The sequence below is a fragment of the Diuraphis noxia genome, unplaced genomic scaffold, assembly GCF_037042655.1.
Source record: "Diuraphis noxia isolate RWA-SAM2 unplaced genomic scaffold, SU_Dnox_SAM2 contig0002, whole genome shotgun sequence".
Taxonomy (NCBI): Eukaryota; Metazoa; Arthropoda; class Insecta; order Hemiptera; family Aphididae; genus Diuraphis; species Diuraphis noxia.
This window is the reverse complement of record NW_028301712.1, coordinates 56,359,850-56,383,847: the sequence shown is the minus strand read 5'-3', so window position 1 is coordinate 56,383,847 and position 23,998 is coordinate 56,359,850. Positions and strand designations below refer to the sequence as shown.

The following is a 23,998-nucleotide window of genomic DNA, read 5'->3' as shown; positions in this document are numbered from 1 at the left end:
CCGGGAACGGGTGGGAACTGTTTAGCACAATACTGCAACTTGAACCCGTATCGTAAACGATTTCAAGTATCTATAGTTATCAAGTTTTACAAAAGTACTAAATATTTTATACTTATTAGTAGTTATTACCTTCCAAAGCATTAATTGAATTCAATTTCTGCAATAAACTACCCTTCGCAATTAAAGATTGAAGAATTTTCCTAGGTACTATTAGAAGTGTCTTTAGGCATAAAAAATATATGCTTAAAAAAATAAAAATCATTGAAAATCAATACATAACATCACATCAATCAGATAATAAAAATAATTTTCATAGATATAAAATACGTAATATTACATTTGTTTCCAACATCGTGATTAGATCAAATCAATTAAAATCTTTTAAAGTGTCATTGATTTTCTATTTAAATTTAAAATAATAGAGATGTTTATAGTGAAATGAAAATATTCGGTGAAATTAAAACGATTGACGGAAACATTCATATTAATGTGCGGCTAATTTCAGTAGTAACTAATAAATTCTATGATTAAAAACATATAAAGAAATGTATAGTATTAAGAAACAAAATAAACAATTTGAATAGGCTAATGAATAATACAAAGGTAGTTAAAAATATAATAAAGTATAGTTTATTTTAAATATTTTTAAATGTATATAAAAATTAATAATATATTAAATTATATAGGTACCTAAAGGTGTACTCCTAATATATTATGTAAAAATACAAACCTGATATTTTAAATATTTTTTCTAACTTAATAATTTATTTTATTTGAGTTGAATAACTTTTAAATATTTCTACTCATTACAATTATTTTATCTTAAATTAATGGAATAACCAAAATCTATTTTCAACATTCAATGTAGCAATGCCCAATATAATATTTTTTCTTTGTAGTTTTTCCCTCCGTTTAAAGAGTATAAAGGGAATATCAAAAATGGCCTTCCAGAAGTTGAAATTTGATAAAACTTAGTATCGAAAATGGTCACTTATAACTTTGAGAGTGCTCCTTCTACTACGAAAAATGTTATCAGAAGAAATAATTTATCCTTGTAAGATCAATACTTTCATCGTTTTGCAGAAAAACTAATAAAATTAATCTAACAATTATTCAGTACAATTTTAAATGGCCAGTAGTAGTATATGTTTATGTATTATTATTAACCATTGTATATTGACAATTTTATTAACTTATATTATTATGACTTATGAGTTATGATTTAATAAGCGCCCCAAGGATGTGACCGAGACTTTCAATTACTGTAATCCCCTCAACATTTTAAAAACACCACATTAATCTAAATATAAATAAAATAGTGTGGCTTGGTGAGGCGTGGTCGTACGCTCAATCTACGGAAACGCACTGAGCGTACGTACCGGCCTCAGTTGCTAGCTCACTGATGGGTGACCATCCGGGATTTTTAGCAACATATCCTTGCCACACATACACAAACACGTGATACAACCCTACCCACTTAAAAACCTACAAACAAACATACAAAAATAACCCGTACCGTACCACCCCACACCCAATGGCCTATGTTGCCGCGGGTTCTCCTTACAAAAAAAAATAAATAAATAAAATAGTTTCTATATGTTATTAAAATACAATAAACCAATCGCTATTTTCATTTAAGTAGTATCAAATTGAAAATAATAAGAATAAAAATTATTTGTAAATAACAACCATTTGTTTTAAATTACCACACCAAATTTATAACTTTCATCACATCCCATTAAATCTTATCAATGATAAAAAATGGTACAGTGTAAACACAATTATAATTATGTTTTTGATTTTATGTTCTTCGTTATTTGTATAACTTGATATCATTAAACGTGACAAGGTAATATGTTTTTACCCAAAGTTATTCTCTCGAGGGTGCCAGTATAATGTACACCACCATAATGTATAAGTAACACAATGTTTAAATATTCAGCATGCAGTCTTTTAATATGGAAATTATTGACAACTAGGTATGCATTATTATTATTATTATTATTATTATTAATATTATTATTATTATTATTTCACAGTGAAACTTACTTCGGTGCGATGTCACAGGCCTGTTGAGTAATAGCCGCCACTGCAAACCACATGCTGTTTGCCAACGTGAAAGGATTATGAACAAACATTGGGGGTGGTGGTATGGTTTGCTGTAGTTCATGCCCTAAACCGCCACCGCCACTGCCTATGCCTATACCGCCGTAGCTGTTGTGAACTGGTCTTACATGTGCCGCGGCAGTGGCGTGTGCAGAAAACCGCGACACGACGTACATGACGATCACGACGGCTACATAAGCAAACCCGACGCTGATCCACACCTCTCGTGACAGTGGCGATAAGAAACTGAAAGCTCCGGGCTTGTGTTTCGACGGTTTTTTAATCAAGATGTTGATAGCCGTCGACATGAACGGCTTACTAAATTCAATCACTTTCTCCCGTTCTGCTGTGATGGTGAGTGGTGCAATGGCCAAGTCCACTTCCTACAATAATAATAGTACAATTGGTTAAGTCAAACAAATTAATTTAATTTAATATTTTAAATCACGGGCACTACTTAAAACTATTTAGGACATATTATATTAGGTAAATATTTGTTGTTTCTAATTTATGAACTATACAATTCCGAATTGATTATCGTAGAAGCCGTCGTGAAAAGTTATTTATAATTTGTTCTAAATCATAAGCTGTGGATCTCTATGCCTGTATGTTACATTATTTATAGTAAAAACAAACAGTATATTCTCTAGAACAATGGTTGAATCCTCCAAGAGTTAAAGCAAAACATTTCTCTTATATTTTCTTGACAAGGGAACAGACCAAATCATACTACTTTATCTATCCACCCGCAGTGAAAATAAAAATCATTAGATACCTTTACCAAAATTTAAATGTAAACAAAAACGATGTTATCAGTTAAGCCACTCCAATCGACTAAAGATGGTTAAAAAAAAAAAACCGCATATTTATGGACAACATATAAGATTTCAAACATTTTCATAGTTCACTATCAAAAACAATTATCATACAGTTTTCCCATTAGCATTAAACCCGTCTTCAATTGACAACTATTGATCAATTAATAAAAGTTTTGACGAATCACGAATAACATATCATCCAGCTAAAATTTTACATACAATTTTCTATTATAATAAGAAATCTTCAAGAATAATTATTCCCAAAAGTGTCCATATTTAAAACCAAAACAATAAAATATTTTGATTCAATACATTTTAATTTTTGTTACACAATTGCAAAATCATTCTAAATTGTCTTACACCTATCATTGCAGTTTTACAATCTAATTATCTAAATCATACAAACAAATATATTCCTTAACCAGGTTAATATATTACGTAATTCTATTTGAACCGAAAAAGCCCATAAAAAGCATTTTTTAATAAAATAATTATATACTCAAATTTCCAATGGTTTTTGCATCGCATAAATTATTATAATAATTTATAATAATTATAATATTTTTAAAACGAAAAACCAGAATGAAAAATTAACCAATGACCGTTACAGTCCAATCAGTTTATTAACACCATAATCAAATTTGTTGAAAAAGTAATTTAGAAAATACTTATCACATAGAGTGTATGGAAATAATTTCAAAATATTAAATTGGGTTTTTAGCACGCCATTTTACAATTCAACTATTTCTTTGTAAAAACCAGCATAAAAGTTTATAATATATATGTATATATACAATATATATTATAAGTAACTTATTTGAAAAGTACTGTCACACAGGTTTTGTTTTTTATTGATATATCTTAAAACTTTTGACAAGTTATCAAGACTTATTGTACAAACTAAAATTTATCAATGCACTCAACTACCTATAGGTATTTGAATTTCATATAATAAACTCATTTCTGACTAACATAGAACACACAATTTTCTGTCAAAATAAATTAAAACTTTTATATTTTTGAACATGCATATAACAGCTAGTGTTAGGTACTCGATGATCAATACTTGTTCCTACTGTATTCAATGTCTACATATTTTACGTCCCACAGACGCCACACACTTATTTAGTATGCCAATTAATTGAAAAGTTGGTACCCTAATTCAAAATATAATGCAGGTATAAAATCGTGTCACTAGGAGTATTTTGTACATTTTTAAATTATACCTCTAATTTCGTAACAAAGACCTGGTCCAATAAAACTGAATTGTGTATAATATCATAATAGATGTTGGTATTGAATAATATTATAAAACGAATAAAAAATATCATATACAGTTTCCACGATAGTGTGTTTTTTATTAATTACCTGAATTAGCATTAGTTATCAAAGTGTAAGATTTAAAAACCAAGAAATTTTAAAATTTACCTAATTCTCAAGTTTTGAAAATATAAGTTGCTTTCATTCGTTAAAAATTCAAACAATTACAAAATTGTTTTTTCCTTCAAATTATTTAAAAATAACTCAAGAAAATGTCTATTTCATAATTTTTTCAATTTTTTTTCAATCAAAAAAAATTTTGACATTTTTAAGTTTTTTTTTGACCATGATAAAAGGGAGACTTTTAGTCATATATATTAAAAAAACTGTTCTAAATTATCTGCATTATATTTATTATATACTTTATAATGGCCCATTTTGCTACGAATCAATAATTTTCACTAAATCTTAAATATAAGCATAATAAGCCAATAACAATCAATTTACAAAACCTTGTAAGAATTTTGTAGTCGTAGAGCAATAGTTGGAAAATATCAATAAATCCTTGAAAAAGTGTAAGTGTTCAGTCTACGTCGTAACCATACTCCACCCTTACTCAATTTCAACGATCTACCAATCCCTTAGAAGCTGACAGTTAAGTATCTTGATGTAATGTTGGATAAAAGATTAATTTTGTGGATGCACTTACCGTCTATACTCCTATAAGCTTATCATCGTCTAATGATGCTATTATCTATTCTAATCAGGAAGTCTATTTATACAGAATAAATGTTCCCTACTTTTTTATAAATAAGTAATGCACCAACTGTTTAGATATGCTTATTCTATTTTGGTCGAATTTTCACAAATCCACAAATTGAAAATATTTCAAAATAAAATCTTTAAAAAAGTAATAAACTCTCCATGTTTTATCCTTGACATACACAAACATTTTAGATTCCCTAAACCTCAAGACCACATTAAACTTTTGGCTGAAAGTTTCTTTAAGTTCAATCACATGTCAACGGATCCAATGCACCATCTCAATATAGAATGAAAATTTCTTTATGACTTAATCTAATCTTCTTTTGACGTAATTTTATTAATAACTATTAGCCACTCAGTAACTATACTATTAAAAAGTTTTAAATTTAGTTGTCGTGATTAGGAACCCGGGGCATTTGCATATTTTACATCCCGAATTGTAAATAGCGCAAGCTAAGAATGTCTTATTGTACCTAAGTATAAAAATAATACGATTTCGAGCTTGTTTCAGGAAACCATATATGATATTAATTCATACTTTAGGTTTTTATATAATGTAATCAAACAATTATTAAATTGAACTACTATTATAACAACAATAGAAGTAAAATTTATTTAAATTTTTTTTCTGGCAAAATATTTTAAAATGTATAATTTATAATTAATGTCTACATATTAAAAAACATATATAAACTGGTAGGTATTTCAATAAATATTCCGATTATATTTTTTTAAGAAAAATGTAGAATCGGAAAATAAGTTTATCGTAAAATCTGGATTATATAGGTATTTTAATACCATTTGGAAGAATTCCCTGCATAAAATAATCATAACTTTCAGAATTTATTTGTAATCATTTTTATGAGGCACGAAACTCGATGTATATTATGTCGTATTAGAGATAAGTCATTATTTGTTAAAGTACTTATATCTCTGTGTTTTAACTCTCTGCGAATTAATTTTGAAGGCTTCGCAAAAACATCTTCAACAGCTTTCCTTTTTAAGGAATTGCTCAGCGCTTGCCGCTTACTAATATTTTCCTCAATTTTGTCATAGTTATGATTTGTGTTGCTTTCTATAATCTTATTATTAAAATCGATTTTTAAATAACACTTACACTCTTGCTACAAGTCCAGCGTTGGATATCGTTTGCTAGCATTTTATGGAAACAAAACTTAAATCCATCCATTGGTATTAATGGTTTGGACTTTTCGCTCAATATAAATTCCATATTTATTCAAAAATGTACACAATACAAATACAGAACGACACAATTTATGTTGAACTAATAATGGTTGCAACAATACTGAAACACGCCTAATACTAAGAGATTATGTTCAACTATAAAAACTGCTATCTAACCATCTAAAATCAATTATCGTGACCAATAAAATATGCGTTATAATATATAAACATAGATAATAATAATGACGATAATCTTTGATAATATTGTGTTCGACCAACACACATGCGCGCATGCATGCGTGTGGTCTCGGTGGACAAGAGCGAGTTGTGTCGTTGTGTGTGACGGTCGAACTCTTTTCGGTTATAAACTCTTTTCTTGTGCAATATATTGATAATTAATATACAACAATAGGGAATCAACTTGTAAGTCCCTCTTAATGAACCGGGAATCAACTCGTACATACCTAATATTGAGCCGGGAGGTGGGAATCAACTAATACATAAAATAGGTCTCGGGAATCAACTCACCTACACCGCACGAAACACAGTTAATGTTTTTATTCAAAATTGAATAATTTTTTTTTTTATTGTCTTAAGCCCGGTGACGTAGGCCATTAGCTCTTTTAGGGGTTATGAACTGTAGTAGGGGTAAGGTTTTAGTACGGTAGGTTGTTTTTACGGTTGTTACGGTAGGTAGCAAACACGTGTATGTATGGCAAGGTTTCTAACTACTATGAACCCGGATGGTCACCCAGGCGCGGATCCAGAAAAATTTAACAGGGGATGCTCAAAAAAAAAATTGTTACACCTTACTATTTATTTAAATATTATCATTTTCTATTTGATTTATTAGTGCTAACTTTTTTTTCATAATAATTGTTATCGGTGCTTTCCGCCGTCGACGCGTGTCGTTGCATACAAGTAAGTATACTTCGAAAACAATTAACAATAGTTATTATTGTCATATGTGACGGTGATAACGAAAAGCACCGATATTATTATTATTATTATTATTTTTATTTTGAAAAATAACAAATTATATAATTTATAATATAAATTTATTTTGTTGGTGGCTAGATGACAGGGGGTGCTCGAGCACCCATAGCCCCCCCCCCCTGAATCCGCGCCTGTGGTCACCCATCCGGGAGCTAGTAGCTGTGGCCGTTACTTACTCCCAGTCGAATTCCGCTATTGGTAGCAGCCAACGCGCCACACCAAGCCACACTCAAATAATTGAAATATAAACTTGTGCAGCTTATAAAAATCTTTGCACTCCTATACAGTATTATGTTTCAAAATCATTAACGAAATAATCGGTAAAGTAGATATTTCAGTATGATTATTATTTTTAAAATAACAACCATATACCTACCTACATAAGTACTAATATACAACCAATAATTATTTTTAAAAACAAATACTCCATTAACATAATTTTCTATAGGTAGATCTTCAAAGTATTCAGAAAAAAAACAAAAAAACTTTTATGCTAACTTTTCAATGAAAACAAATTAATTAAATTGTTTATAGATATAAGCACTTAAATTAGCCGCATTTCATAATTGAAATATTGCCAATTAAATTATATTGTAAAGGAAAAAATATTACTTGCAAGTATTTGGTAATTGATTAGATTTCACACTTAAATATGCTGTACATTTTAAAATCAAATTAAAAAATAAATACAATAAATATTAAATATCCACAAATTTTAAAAACAGATATTTCAATGGCTAATTAAATCCATGATTGTAAATGTTTTTAATTGCAATCTAAAATCTTCAATAGTTTTTATACAAATTAAAACCTAATAAAGTATAAACATATTCATTTCGTTAGAAATAATTGTATCATAATTTATGGAGGATTACTATAATATTTATATAAAACGATGTTATTACTTACTTTCGTTTAGACCCAAAAACAAATATAATCAACAATCCCATAAACAATATTATTAGGTAATATTTATAGTGTTGTTTATTCAATTAATTTATTTCATTGTGTTTTATGATAATATGTAATATATAATATCTCAGCTATATTAGGTTTAAATAGAAAAACTGAGTACCTACCACCATGTATGTTTCTTAGGTATTACAAATTACAATAGTCACAAACGTAGTGATATGTGGTCTATTAATTAAATAGTAAAAATTCAATTGATTTTAATAAAATTAAATAATATTCATTGAGTGCACTATACAATGTTTACATCAATGATTAAAATATTTTGTGAAGGTATGAAGGTAAACAAGAAACCGGAATACAAACCTATATTATAAATAATATTCGTACAATCAACGGTAAAAAAAACCTTAGCAAAAGCTTTGCCACGGATATTGTAACCAATTTGGAGGTTTTTCCCTTTTTATTTTTCATTTTGTGTAAATTGAACAATTAAAGTAAATAAAAACTGATTAAGTTTAAAAAATTAAATAATATCAGAAACAGAGTATATAAAAGACAAAAATCCGGGCTATAAAGTTTTATACTTTCGTTATGCAAAAGTAACTTTTAGTTGGATTTTAATAATTATAAAAAATAATTTTAATGTTTATAATAAATAAATAATGCATAATGACAATACGCATTGTATTTTTAAAAAAAAAACTTAAAAAAACCAAAATTAATTTTAAAACTTCGGTGTAAAAACCATTAGCGATAAAGAATATTATATTTTAATTAAACAAACATTGATATAAGTTAAACGGTTTATTTGGTACCAGTCATATGAATGGTACTTCAAAATTGATTTCCAATACTATAAAATGTATTTTAAAAACAAATATAATGGATACTCTAATTTAATTTTATGTTGTGTTATTATACAGTTTATTATACACAAGGGGCATTTAAATTAAAATAGTATAAATAATAATGTTGACTAAACATTTAAACAGGTCAACTATATTTATTATTTATATACAATTATTTTTGCTTTATAGAAACAAGACGAAATGAAATGTTTAAATACTACTTTTAATTACTATAGTTATAAACAATTTAAAAATTATCAATTCAGTAGACGTTTTACAAAGTTTATATCACATACCTTTCTGATTATTTCGCCAACCATCCCGTCCCAACCACCTTTAACTTCATTATTCTCCATTCCATATCTTCGATCTTTGACAGTACGCAATTCATCTGAAAAAATACGTTAATAATAAATAATGAAATCAAATTACTAATTACTTCCATATTTCACCAAAAATATTATAGTATCTACATATAGATATTTAAATTATTATTCTTAAATCAAATTAAAATCATGTTTAATGTGCAATATTAGTTAATGTTTTATAGATATATCTATATACTTAATATAATAACTAACAATCAATACATACATCACTAAAGAAAAAAAAAATGAATATAATTAAATGCTTAAATTTATAAACATTGTTTGGTTTATTATTTACTCATTGAGAATTATTTTCTGACTGAATAGTTACTCAATATTGGTATTAGCAGATACCTAGAACTCAAACAGTTTTCGATATTAATGTAGATACCTCTCGTCGATGATAATAACTATATAGATCGAGTAATTGCGAGGAACAATATTAGGCCTTTGTGACAAACTTTAAAGTCGACATTGATGTGTAATAAACGACCATCGACACAGTTTGCATACCTACTGATCACGAAGCATACCATCGTCTTTTGTTTCATGAATATGTTGGATGTACTGTAGAAACGTAATTATCGAAATTAAATACTAATGCCATACTAGTAAGTTTAGATAATTAATTTAAAATGAAATGATCAAAAATGAAATATTTGATCAACACAAGAGTTATATAAATATATTAATTTAAATGAGCATTTATTTATTATTGTTTTAAAACTCTGAGTGGAGTGATTGGCTTTACAATGATGTGTAATTTCTTTTGGAGCAGCGAAAATATTTTTATTTTCAACTTTGAGCATGGTATCAGGTAGAAAATTGGATATAGTTGGTACTTTGAGGGTAAAAAAAATGTTAGTACCTACTTCTAAAAAATAAACAAAAAAAACAAAATAGTTTTCAGGAATTATTGAGCAAGATCAGTATTCCATAAAATCAAATTTGATTTTTTTACTCATAAAACAAAGAATATTTTTTTTATTTGATTTAAATTGTTAACTAATGCAAATCTTTAACCATAACTTTTTTTGTATGCAAACTGTTTGAATGTATAGTTAACATTTTAATATTATCTTTATAATATCGACACAACTATATATTATTTTTAATTTATGAAAACTCTATTAACATAACTGATATAAATATCACTGACATTGGGATTTTATAGTTTGTGCCTACACAGCTATATCTCATCTTTAGTAACAAGGAAGAAAAGGGAACTGTTAGCCCATTTTGCTAAGCTCTTGTTTGTTGTTAATGGATAGCATTAGTGATACTTGTATTCGGGTACGGATATGGTGATGTATATAATATGTAGGTACTATATTTTATATTATAGTCATATGGTCTAATCATCTGTGATGACCCCGAAACTTAGGGAATTGCCTAGCCTAACTATTGTCATAGATAACCTTTCCCACACATCTCCCAATTCTGAAAATTTTTAGTATTCAAGTATATGTATTTAGTCTACAAAAAAGTCGACTTTTTTCTTCTATCTGAAGCCGATGTCCCCATCATTATCTTAAATTTACAATTAACATAAATTAAATATGTATCTAGTAAATTACTATATTATAGAATATACTATTGATTTCCAACAATTAATTGAAACAAAGATTAGGTGATATATAAATTTGAAACTCCATAATATATTAAGTTAAAGAATAAACTTAACTGTAGTTTTGCCACCTTTACAGAAATACTGAATTCACTAATTATTTATATCATATTTTAAATCACAGATGCGAGGTCCTTGGGTTATGGATAAATATTTATGTGAGCTGCACCCAGGTATTTGCGTTTGTAAATCTGAGACGATACAATAACTATACAGAGTATATAATATAGTAGATCAATAATATTTGATATTAAATCAACCTGCAATCTGGAACATTCGATTTATTCAAAACATCGTAAACGAATTGTTTTGACCTCTCATACTGAATTATGGTGATTTAAATACAAAATATATAAATAGACTAAAATAACTTGCTGACGATATATTAGATAACATATTAAAATTCAAGTACCTAGCCAGATATTTTTTATAGTCTATATTCAATTTACGAAATTATTTGTGTTTTCATTTTCAACTTTTAACTATGAACGCAGTCGCAATAAAATTCTTATAGTAGGTACTATATAATTACCAATGGCCATATAAATGAATATTCATAGCAACAACTGCAACGAATACAATTCATTCTAATAAATTGTAACATTTTAATTTAGTATCTGTATCATATAAAATATGATATAATATTACATACAATAGTGTTCCTATAGGGTATACAGTATACTAAATCTCGTATATTATGTAGTATACTCTCAATCTTTTCTTAAAATATCATGGTTATACTACGCATATCCTCAAACAAACCATAAAAAATATATATATATTATATAATATACATTTATCATTTATATATATTTTTGATTTTAGTTTAGTGTTAACTATATATTCTAAATTTGAAAAGTATTTATATTAAATACTATTTCATATTACATAAGGTGAATCGTATAAAGCATAAATAAAATAGTGTAGATTTTCACTAAACCGTCACCCAACGTCCAATAACAGGTCACGGGTAGTTGACCAATACTTATACAGTTATATTACCGACACTCAATAGAAATGTAAAAATAATAAGTATTACAGAAAAATGGACTCCCCATCTTGGTCTGATTAGTTCACAAACCTAGGTGCACCAATGCTGAATTCCCGTGAACTGAGGTAAACTAAACCTACAGGAATACATCGATATATTATCATCGTATTCGTGTTTGTAACAATTTTTATAGGTGAAGTCCGATTAAGTATCTAGAAGCTTATAAAGTAATTTTGATAATATATAACGACGTGATATTGTTATTATTATTATATTATAGTAGTATAATCAGACATTTCAAGAGGAAAAACGAATAAACATCAAGATCAGCGTAGATCAGCACTACTAGACTGGTGTATTTCGGTTATTGTGTATCTTATAGTTCACGAGCAAATCAGAATCAGAGTACTTAACTTGATTTATGAATTAGTTCAGCCAAGGTTGGCAATCCATCTGTAGTGGATTAGTTATATTATATTTTCAAACGTGATTCAAACTTCTCTGATATCTTTAAAAATAATCTCTGAAACTTTCATCAAAATTGGTTTAAGATGTTTGGTCCATACATTAGTACAGACATAAAGACATTTCTCTTATATATTATGTATTATTCTTTTATATTTTCACAAAAAACAAAAAACAGTAAATTAAACATTATTCTCTTTTATTTAAAAAAAATCTTTCGTTGCATGGCTGGTCAAGTAGACTATATACTATATTATAGTGTATATAATATAGTAAAAGTGTACTATATGGTTATTTTTTATTTTATCAAAGCAACCCTATATAGTGTATACAAAAAAAAAATTATTCAATTTCTGTGAGTCACCTTATAGCAACCTATAAGTAATAAAAAAAAACTTGAAAGGCCTTCTGAATCTCAAAAATCTATTTATATAACTATTCTATTGAAATCGGTGCTTTTTAAGATAAGCCGTAAGTAAAAAAAACACATTCACATTTATATAAATAGATAGATAGATATATGCGATGTTTTTTCAAAAAATAGTTCTACCTGATTGGTGAAAGAAACATAAATATTACTAATAACAATCTAAATAAGTCATAAATTATGCATAGCAATGAGAACTAGCATGCGTCTCTCCTCATCATATTCATTTTTGTATGCATTGATTTGAAAGTTAACTCATCCGCTATATGACATGTAACTACTGCCTATATGCAACTTACAGCAATTTCCTCTGCTTTTTAATAATCATTTAAAAATGCATTCATTATTTAAAATCGGTTTTAACCTCCTTAATATTATGGCACGTTGATTGCTTACCACCCAATCAATCGTAAATATGTTCGATGGACCTAAATAGTTTCGTTTGTGACGTTTGGACGCGCGAGTTATTTGTAAGTACACCAAAAGTTTTTCAAGACTAGCATTACAGCATCATTATGTCGATCTTCCAGAGTCTCCTATTGACGGTCGAAGAGAAACACCAGCAGGCGCGTTTCCTCCGCCTAACCCTCTAGATTGTCAACAGCCAACAACCACAAATCGATTTCCTACAGTTCATCATTATTCGTTATCTTATCCGCACCTAAGAACGTTGGTGCCAACATATGAACAACTATACTGTCGAAAATTCTTTCTTCAAATGGCGTCTTTTCATGCCGTCTATCGTATGTTTATTTGACTTGCCATTTTTGGCATCATTGGCGATAATAATTATATCCTGTATCCTATTTCGGCAGAAATCAGCATAGAAACGATGAAAATTGTCGACATGACGTCTATCTGGGTTGATTCAACTATATCCAAAGCTGTACGGTAGTCAAAAGCTGTATCACACAATGATACGAACTAGCAACTGGCTGCTGTCATCCATCGCGTTAACCATTGATTACCATATCTGTATGGACCCTAGTCGTCTTACTGAATTCATGAATGTAGTAGTTTGATGTCTGTCAATAGTCGACATTTGAACTATAACTAAAGGAATACGTGTTACATCCCATAAAATGTTTGATATCAAATTTAATATTTCTGAAACAACAAGTAGGTACAACGTGTTACCACTCATGCAAGTACACAGTACATCGACACAATGAATTGCAATAATTTTTATTTTTTCATCAAACACCATTGAAGCCAGCATTATCATATTATTTTTATTTTTATAAAAATTAATTAAGTATATAAATATTTTAAAACAAAAGAGAGGTCATCGTCTTGTATATTTTTGAAATTTTGAGACATATTATTTTAAAATAAATAATACATAATAATATTACGTATATTTTTTAACACGTAATGCACATCATCATATTTGATATTAGGAAAAAAATGATAATGTGAAAATATTCTAAGTACCTAATTTTAGTAAAGCACATTATTTTAGACATAAATAAACAAATAAAAACAAAAGTTATTTTAAAATTGAATTAGTAATTACTTTGCCTAAGTTAGTTCTAATGAATTAATTTTAATTAGAAAATATTTTACTTTCTACAAAATATCTCTAATACAGAAAAAAATAATATATAATTTTAGATTTTAAAATTCACTATTTTTCAAGAAATCCCAAAGGACAAATTTATCACATCAAAACTTTAAATCATTATCTACTTAAAAATAAGGATAACTTTTCTTGAAATGTGTTCTACTATCATCAAATAATAATATTATGTTTACACGGAAGTATGATGAGATTCATAAAAGTTTTTTTCATTTATCTACCGTGTGTTCAATTTTAAAGATAACAGGAAATATTTCGAATGCATGATGATCTTGAATTTGATTCGGAGTTATTTTACAGGATACAGGACATATAAATACATATTTTTTTGATAAATTTATGTTTTTAACTTTTTTTTATCAGCGCATGCGCAGTAAAATAAAAATCTTAAATTTCTCAAAAACCATTATTTTTGACACTGGATTTGGATTGTTCTATTCTTTTTGAGCAACTTTGATCTTTACAGTTTTTTGATTACTTCAAAATTGACATTTTTAAGACAGTCGAAAGTTTTAAATTAGGTAATTCGTATTTATCGCATATTTTATGCGATAAATATCAAGCATTTTCAGATATTATAACTATTTATTTGTTAAAACTACTAAATTATTATTGGAATTATTATTAAATCATGTTTTTAATCAAATCAATAAACTATTATTGAAATAATTATCTTAATCGTTTTTTGATTGTATCATAGTTGAATGTTAGATTTTTAATAACCTGTGTGATACCTTTCTAAAATTGATTGTTAAAAGTTAAACGTTTTTCTTAACTCGTGTGTGACACATTAAATTTTCTGTATAATGGCATACAATTATTCCGAAAAAACCCGATATGGTATTAAATTTTAGAGAATGTCTTCAAAATTCGCGTAACGCAGCAGCACTTTATGCTGAACGATATCAAGAGAGATATCCTCCAGCTCACAATTATTTTTTACGATTAGTAAACAACCTTAAAGAAAAAGGAAAACGTCCAGATATACGTCCAGCTAACCACCGCCGCAATAGGAGACCACGAGCACATATGATATGCGATAAATACGAATTACCTACCTAATTTAAAACTTTCGACTGTCTTAAAAATGTCAATAAACTGTAAAGATCAAAGTTGCTAAAAAAAATAGAGTAATCTAAATCCAGTGTCAAAAATAATGGTTCCTATTTATATATTTATATATTTATATGTCCTGTATCCTGTAAAAAAAACCCTGAATCAAATTCAAGGTCATGCGTTCCAAATATTTCCTGTTACATTTAAAATTGAACACACGGTTATAATAGATTTTATATTTAAACACAAATATCCGAGTGAAATATGATAGTTTTATGACAGCTGTATTATATTTAATGTGTATATTTGTTAAAATATTTATATTAGTCACCGCAAATTCTTTATTTTTGCTAAAATATTCATGACCTTTAATTTTAGAATTTTTATTTTAATATTGTAGATTCCAATAGCCATTATTTTGTGCTGTATAGCCATAAAGTTATGAACATCGTGCCATCTAATATATCATATACTACTTGAATTTATAAATTTTTAATCCAACTTAAGCAGTTAATTATAATATTTTATTCGAAAATACAAAATATCATTTTTTAATATAAAAATGAGTTAACTTTTATTATTTTGTACTGAAATATTTTTAAATGACACTGCTATTATAAAAAAAAAAGTATTTTTCGGAATAAAATAAAATAAAAGTTATATGGGGACGATAAAACTGTATATTATCTGAGTTATGATTAAGCTCTTTAAAAAAAATGATTTGAGAAAATCTGTAAAATTTTAAAATTATATATCAAGCTTCTGTGATAAAATAAATATAGAGAAAATACAAATGTTTCTTAATCATAATCAGGAGTAAATGTATATGTATATATATATATATATATATTTTTTTTTTTTTTTTATGAAATAAAGTACTTACAACAACCTATTACATAAAAATGTATCAAAAACTCATTATGTGATATTTAGTCTTTTATCAATTTCTTTATATTATTTTTTCTTAAGACCAATTCAAAAAAGTAAAATATAATAGGTATGATGTAAGTTTTTCTATATTTTATAATTTTTTTATAATTTAATGATTATTTAAAAATTTAAGTGTTTGTGATTGATTATATTTTATTTCATGTTTAATTTACTAACTTTAAATGTAACTCGGTAATCATCAACTTCAAGTTTTTCAATTTTACAATTTAAAAATTATTTAAGTGATTATTAACTTTAATATAATGTATTTTTTTTTTATTATTATTAGCCTTCAGCCGTAGAATATTATGGCTCAACAAATATTACAATATTAATACATATTATGTAACAAAATCAATGATATAATAAAAGTGATTGTAGTAATAATGATATAGATATAGATAAATAACGAGTATATAACAAACAGTCAAGATAATATACAGCACAAAAGATAATTAATATTAATAGCTAGGTAGTATTTTTTTTTTTTTAATTTGAACATTCAATGACGATAAGTGATAGGACACTTATTGAGACATAACCCGCAAAGGAAGAAGACTGAGGAAGACATTCATAGGAGAGATGTTTGGACTGGCTGGATGTAGCAGGTATTCACATATGAAGACTCTGGCATTAGAGAGAGAAGAGTGGAGATCTATTTTCTAACTATGACAAGGCTAAGCATCATGGGCGCAACTAGGGGGGGGGGGGATTGGGAGTGCTTAGCACTCCCAAAATCAAAATTAGCACTCCCAAATTTTCTGTACCGATTTTTTACATTATCGGTGACAGTAACACTTCTGATTTTAAAACAAGGGGGGGGGGGGGTTCTCGTATTGTGCTTTAGATTTTAGCACTCCCATAAATTTTACCCTAGTTGCGCCCATGCTAAGCATTTAGAAAAGAAGAAGAAGTCGTAAAAGAGGATACGATTGGATAAGAGAGCGGCGAGTATATACTGCTAATAAACTAACGTGCGCACATTACGACAATTGGAACCGAACTGGATATTATGCATTATATGTATAAATACTAACCGCGAACAACAAAAAACCATTTTTTAGTCTGAAAAATTGTGTTCAATTAATAAACAATAAATGTATAACATTGTCAATAATCAATAATAAATCGAACAAATTTAGAATTGAAATAAGCTGAGTATTTTCATTGTTTTACAAAGACAATAAAATTTATAATTCAATAATACTTTGGTGAAATGAAAATGTATTTCTTCAAACTATTTTTAAATTTATTTATACCCTTGATATAATTTTTATTGAAAAACAATAATTGTGAGATACATTTTAAAATAATCTAAATAATAAGCTAACATTTATAATAAAGTGCAAATGGCAAAGCCCTTTCATTATTTTAATTTCAACTGTAATAACTAAGAGTTTCTATTTTATTTCTTATCCAAAATCCAATCTAGATAATAGAAGGTCCACTGCGTAAATAGTCTCAATTACCATCATAACACTTACTTATAATAAATAAAAATAATCGTAAAATATATTATTGGGAAATTAACTAAATTGCCGTTATATAATATATATTTATATACATCAAATACTAAATCCGAAAATAGTTTAAAAAATTTGAATTTCGGAACCAAAATATTAATCTACAATCATTAAATTTTTATTAGTTTATTCATACCATATAGAGCCTTGAAAGTATAGTTTTTATTATACTGACATGATTTAATAAAGAAGCATGTATAATAATAGTAGTTTCTTTAAAACTAATATTTAAATATGTAACTAATTATCTATTTTAATTAGTAATTACTAATCAGTTAAATAGAATATAATATAAATTTCAAATAGGTACATCAATAAGTACATACATATTTCTTATTATTATAACTTACATTTCACTCCAATTTTATCAGCCAATAGTATTGTTAGATCCTTGCAATATCCTTCAAATCTGTCATTTCCTGCTAGCGATTCACCATACTTAGGCTTTTTAAACATGATAAATGGCTCTTCCTGTTAAATTTAAAATAAGAAGTAATGAACATTGCATCCTGTATGGGAGTATCCAGGGTATGTATTTTTGGGCTCAAGCTTGCCCCCCCCCCAAATCTCAAGTGAGATAATTTTTTTAGTAATACATAATGGGTACATATCATAGTAATAATGTTGACGGGTGAGCTTCAATTTAAAATTTATTGTGACAATTTACATTAATAGGTATATTAAATGCATAATACATTAAATAGTAAGTATGTGTATACACTATATATATGTTTTTAAATTATTTCCAACTTTCCTAATGAGTTAAGTATGAATGTTTAAGCCCCCCCCCCCCGAAAACAAATCCTGGGTACTGTTAAGTTATACTGCTGTATGAATTATTATATGATAAAATATTTTAATCATTATTCATTGTCTTTTATAAACAAATAAGTAAAAACCATAAGTTATGTATTAGTATTTAATAAGTTGCATATTAGGTACTTTCATTAGTAAATTTTCATAAATTTATTGTAAAAAAATGAAGAATGATTTTAATATTCTATGAATTATGCAGTACAATCACAAAATACTTAATTGATGAACAAATTGGTATAATTAATTAAAGTATATTGATTTTAATATATTTTATGGTTTCAGTATATCGAGTTCCTGGATATAGTTTATTATAAGTATATTATATGAAATTTAAAACAAATCGTTGATAATACTAAAAATGTATTAAATGTTTGAAACGTCACGAATTGGTTAAGAATGTTTACCCTATACGTATATCGTATGTGACATTTTAAACTTTTTGCAATAAATATTAATCATAAGGTGAACAGTATTTTAGTACGACACACAAAGGAAACTGTGACATATGTTTAGAATACATCAACCACTTTTAGTGGTTTGTATAAAACCAATTTAACTCTCAACTCCTAGCTTAGCAACATCAGTCTATCTCTAACACACACTATATTTTACCCTCGCTCATCACTTGATGTTCATAAATTGATAATGTTCAAAGTTTTTAGTACGGTGATACTCGTATTTCATCCAAGGTTGGGAACCCTCTGGAATAATGCGCCATCTTGAAAGATTTACGACATTTTATCTTTTAAAATATCTGCATGCTCTTTCTTCAGTCTTAACACTAATATAGCCTTCTTTTCCAGTTTATTTCTCATCGACTACCTTCAATGTTTATAAATATATTTGGATTTCTTCTAAGCATATTACAGCACCTTATCCCCGAACTAGCTATAAATTTCGAGATTCGAGCTTTATAATCAGAATTTAGAGTACAATTGAACATGTCACTTTCACTAATAGTGTGTAGGTTTGCTATATTTTAAAATGTCATAATATAAAAATAAAACTTGTGTGCTCTCACCATTACTGTGGCCACGATCAATGTAGCGTTGCCTTTATGTGAATGTCCCAAGGTGTGAACCCTTTCTGGTTTGCTAATGACTGTTTTGAAACCATCTGTATCCGACCATTCTGCGATCTATATTTATTATAATGAATTAAAATATAGAAGTAATTTGTATAGTATTATTAAATTAACAACCATTTAAAATATATAAAATGTACACAGTTAATAAATCCATTCTAAAAATGAATAAACCTTAACCAATAATTTGACTGTTTTGTCATAGAAGTAAGTAGAATAATGTTAAATTTATTAGTATAACAACGCAATCTATATAATATTATCAGAGTGATACTATTAAATGAAATACGATATCTGGCAATCATTATGATTTTGTTATAATATGGATCAAATATTAAATTTTCTATAGGCATTTCTATAAACATCTTTAAATATCCTTACTTTTGTTATAGTACTGTCAATTGTCATCTGTACAACATGCAGTGTATAATTATACCGTTTTCCATCGTCATTGAACATTATATGTCCGGTCAATCCTTCCATCACAACCTAAAAATTAAAAATAATAATAATATATTTACTGATATAAATACGTATAATACTATATTTTAATAGTAGGTACATCTGTAATGTTTGTGTTGCAACATTCTTGAAAAATAATAAATGAGAAAAAAACTACTCGTAGAAAATATAATTTTATTTTAATCAGTTGAGGATATAATGGAAACGCGTTGCTGTTTTTTTTCAAATTTAAATTAATAGGTATGCAAAAAACAATTACGAATAGAAGTATCGAGGTTTTCGATTCATTTAACAAATTTGTAGCGTTGAAATAAACGTGACCAGCCTATAGGCTAAATAAATGCTTGGAAGAGAATGTCGGGGAGGGGAAGGGTTTGATTTATTTTTACGATTTTACGCACGATATTCTTGAAAATTAACAGTATCCCGTTTACTAGACTTTTATTTGCGTAATATAAATAAACGACTTGTATCAAAATGGAAACAGTGAAAAAAAATACAAAAAGTCAGTTTTTTAAATTGCAAAAAATCATAATGTTGCGTATAATACATTTTCTTATATCAACATACGATTAACCTTAATGTGGAAATAATTTATAAGATGAATCATGAACGATAATGTCCACGAATCTACATTAAATTAGATTAAGCAGTAATACTTTGTACATGGGTCAATTGTCTGATAGATTCAATTAATTTAACGATTCATTAAGCAGTTAAACAAATAAGTTTATCGAATTCGTAAACAATTGCAGCATGCAACTGCATGTATCAGATATAGAGACATGTAGTTACAATATAATTTATATAGATTATACACCCATAGATCATTAGTTTTAAGATAATTTTAAGGTTTATTATAAAACGATGACATGATTTAAATCAAAGGATATATTAAATTATAATCCTGGTTCAGATTATTATTATTATTATACTAATAGTCTACAATTTTTATGTATTTATTTTGTACATACTTTAGTACGGATTTTATAAAATTTAAACAAAGTCTAGATAAAAAAATATATTTTAAAAATTATTGTAATTTAAATATGTTGAATGATGTAGTAATTAGTAATAACTAATAAGTAATAACGATACCGGTGTGTATATAAATGTATACATATTACATAATAATATACCGATACTGATGCTGTTTTACCAACTTATACTTTACATACAGTTTATTTTTGTGTATCAAAGCCCAGAGGTGGCGCGTCCACCCAGAACACGTACATGTTATTATAACGTTATTGATTTGATTTTTAGTGGTATTTATATTTTATATATTTTATTAATTGTCCATTTTCTGTGTGAATAATGAGCCTGTATCAGTATATAAATATATAAGTAAGTAGATTATTTTCCGAGTTAAGGCCTACTTTTACACAATAAACAGGTCATGTTTTAAGTTAAACAAATAATACAAAACATTGATTTTTTTTTATCAATTATTAACACAATATATTATTGTTATGTTAAAATAACTTTTAGTAACTAACAAAAAACTAATAAAATATTTGTATTCAAATAATTAAATTCTAATTTGGTTTTACTTGTGAATAATATATGTGATTAATATGATTGGGTACATACATGTTAAATATATTATGTTATAGTTTATTTAGTGGCAAGCTTATGAGTTTTAATTTAATTGAATACCTTTGTTTCAAAATACATCTATATACCTATAGGAGACCGCCCCTATTCACTCATCAGCGCCCAGATAAAACCGCTGGGTTTAGATTTAGAGACTTGACATTTTGTACAGAAGTCCCTTAGGCAATATGGGTGCGTACTAAGAAATGATTTTTTTAAATTCAACCCCTACCGGGGTTAAAAATGAAAAAAAATCATGTAGCTGGAACCACTAAAAATATAAGTATGGAGTTCATTTTATAATTCGAAAATCCCGTAACGCAGGATTTTTCAAAATTCAAGCCCTATACTGCAGAGGTTATAAGGGTATATAATATAAAGAAGAAAATTTGTTTGTTTAATCGGTTTAATCTCTGGAACTATTTAACTGATTTTAAATTTTTTTACCATCAGAAAGATACACAATTCTGTGACTATATAGGCTATATTATATTATCTTGATAAGTTGCCCTTAATTTTTTTATTGCAAATTTGAGATTTTTGTGTATTATATGTTTACTATTGGTTATATAATTTAGTATGGAAGGATAAGAAATTAGCAATTTATTATTAGGCAACAATTTTAAAAATTATTTCACCTTTACAAAGTTAAAAGTGTGATAGAATATTATGATTGAATTTACTTTTAGTCCTGTATTTTAAATGACTGTGTTAAAAATCTTTTATGGAGATTAAAATAGGGTAAATCCACGGGAAGTTTTAATCATAACTAGCTGGGTATAAACGACGAATTAACCAACAATTTTGAATCATATAAAATCGGTATTATTAACGGGCAATGAAGTGCGCAGGGATCAGCTAGTATATAGTATAAAATAAAACTAAAATCTTGTACTTGGTGACTATGAATCATTTGTATTGTAATATTATAACTTTAAAATCGATAAAATATAAAGTATGTTGGTGTTATAATTACTGCATATTTCAAAGTTATTTTTCTACCAATTTTAAATGTTAATAAAACCTTAAAGTACCTGGGTAATCTAATTTGGTTAATTTGGTTAATCTATAGTATATTTAGGTGACACATTTTACAAAATTTTTTAACATAAGATGGCATTGCTAGGGTTTTTTTTTGGGGGGGGGGGGGCGGGGAGTTAGGCTGATAATACGCTATATAGAGGAAGCTAAACAAGGAATCCCTTATATGTTTGGTATATAAGGTTTATAATATACTAAATATGTAAAATTATGCAGATGCTGGGTCATACAATATACATATACCATTTTATACTTTTTAGCAACTCGTATACACATTATAATTATAATATCATATATATCATATGATATATAGGTATATTCGACGTTAATTTTGACAAGTACTTTTAAAGAAGCATTCATCTTATCATTTGAACGTTATATTATTTTATTTTTATATACGCATGCAACAATTATTAACATGTTGACGAAGACGTAGATCATAGGTATGCGATTCAAGCTTAAACCAGGCATATTATACCGATTTATAGAGTTATAATATTATGTTTAATAATACCTACAAATACCTATTAATTATTATTAATATAATACCTATAGTATAAAATATTATATAAATCGTATGTAATACATTAAATAATAAATATGTAGTACTTAATATAATCTTAAAAAATAAACTATATACATATTTGTATAATTTGACTACATTTGATTTATTTCGGCAATTTACATATTGTACGAATAAACTTATACGTGTTTCGTCGTTGTGAAACATGGGAGCTTCTTGTAAATACAAAAATACAAACACTGAAGTTACTATTTCGTATGATTTACGTAGTGAGCCGCATAGCATGCCGCATCACTATGAGTCCGCTTGCAATATCATCCCGTCGTTTATTGCCCAAAGCGCGAACAAGTTACACAATGACACGCGCGCGCGTGTGTGTGAGTGTAAACATCGTACATTATACACATTGCAGGGTAGTATATATATACAGAGATGGCGACGGCATTCACTCTTATTAGAGGGGCGTTTGGTGCGATCTTTTTACCGTATACTTTGGGCTTGTGGTGGGAGGTGGGTGGAGAGATAATAAAAGGTGACAGAGACGAATTCACAGCGAGCACCAAGTTGGCGGTCGTGACGTAAGACTCAACTGCTGCGACTACCACCCCCAACCACTA

General features: G+C 27.4%; 1 protein-coding gene across 1 annotated transcript in view; it reads right to left on the bottom strand.

Annotated features, from left to right (window-relative positions):
• LOC107164967 (glutamate receptor 1-like) overlaps positions 1-23,998 on the bottom strand; it is a 194,479-nt gene that overhangs the window by 30,001 nt on the left and 140,480 nt on the right. The window contains exons 9-13 of the mRNA XM_089220024.1: positions 20,141-20,248; positions 19,697-19,813; positions 18,210-18,330; positions 9,190-9,284; positions 2,050-2,489 (exon numbers count right to left, since the gene is read on the bottom strand). Of these exons, the coding sequence (XP_089076150.1) occupies positions 2,050-2,489; positions 9,190-9,284; positions 18,210-18,330; positions 19,697-19,813; positions 20,141-20,248 (881 nt within the window). The remainder of the gene's footprint in view (positions 1-2,049; positions 2,490-9,189; positions 9,285-18,209; positions 18,331-19,696; positions 19,814-20,140; positions 20,249-23,998) is intronic.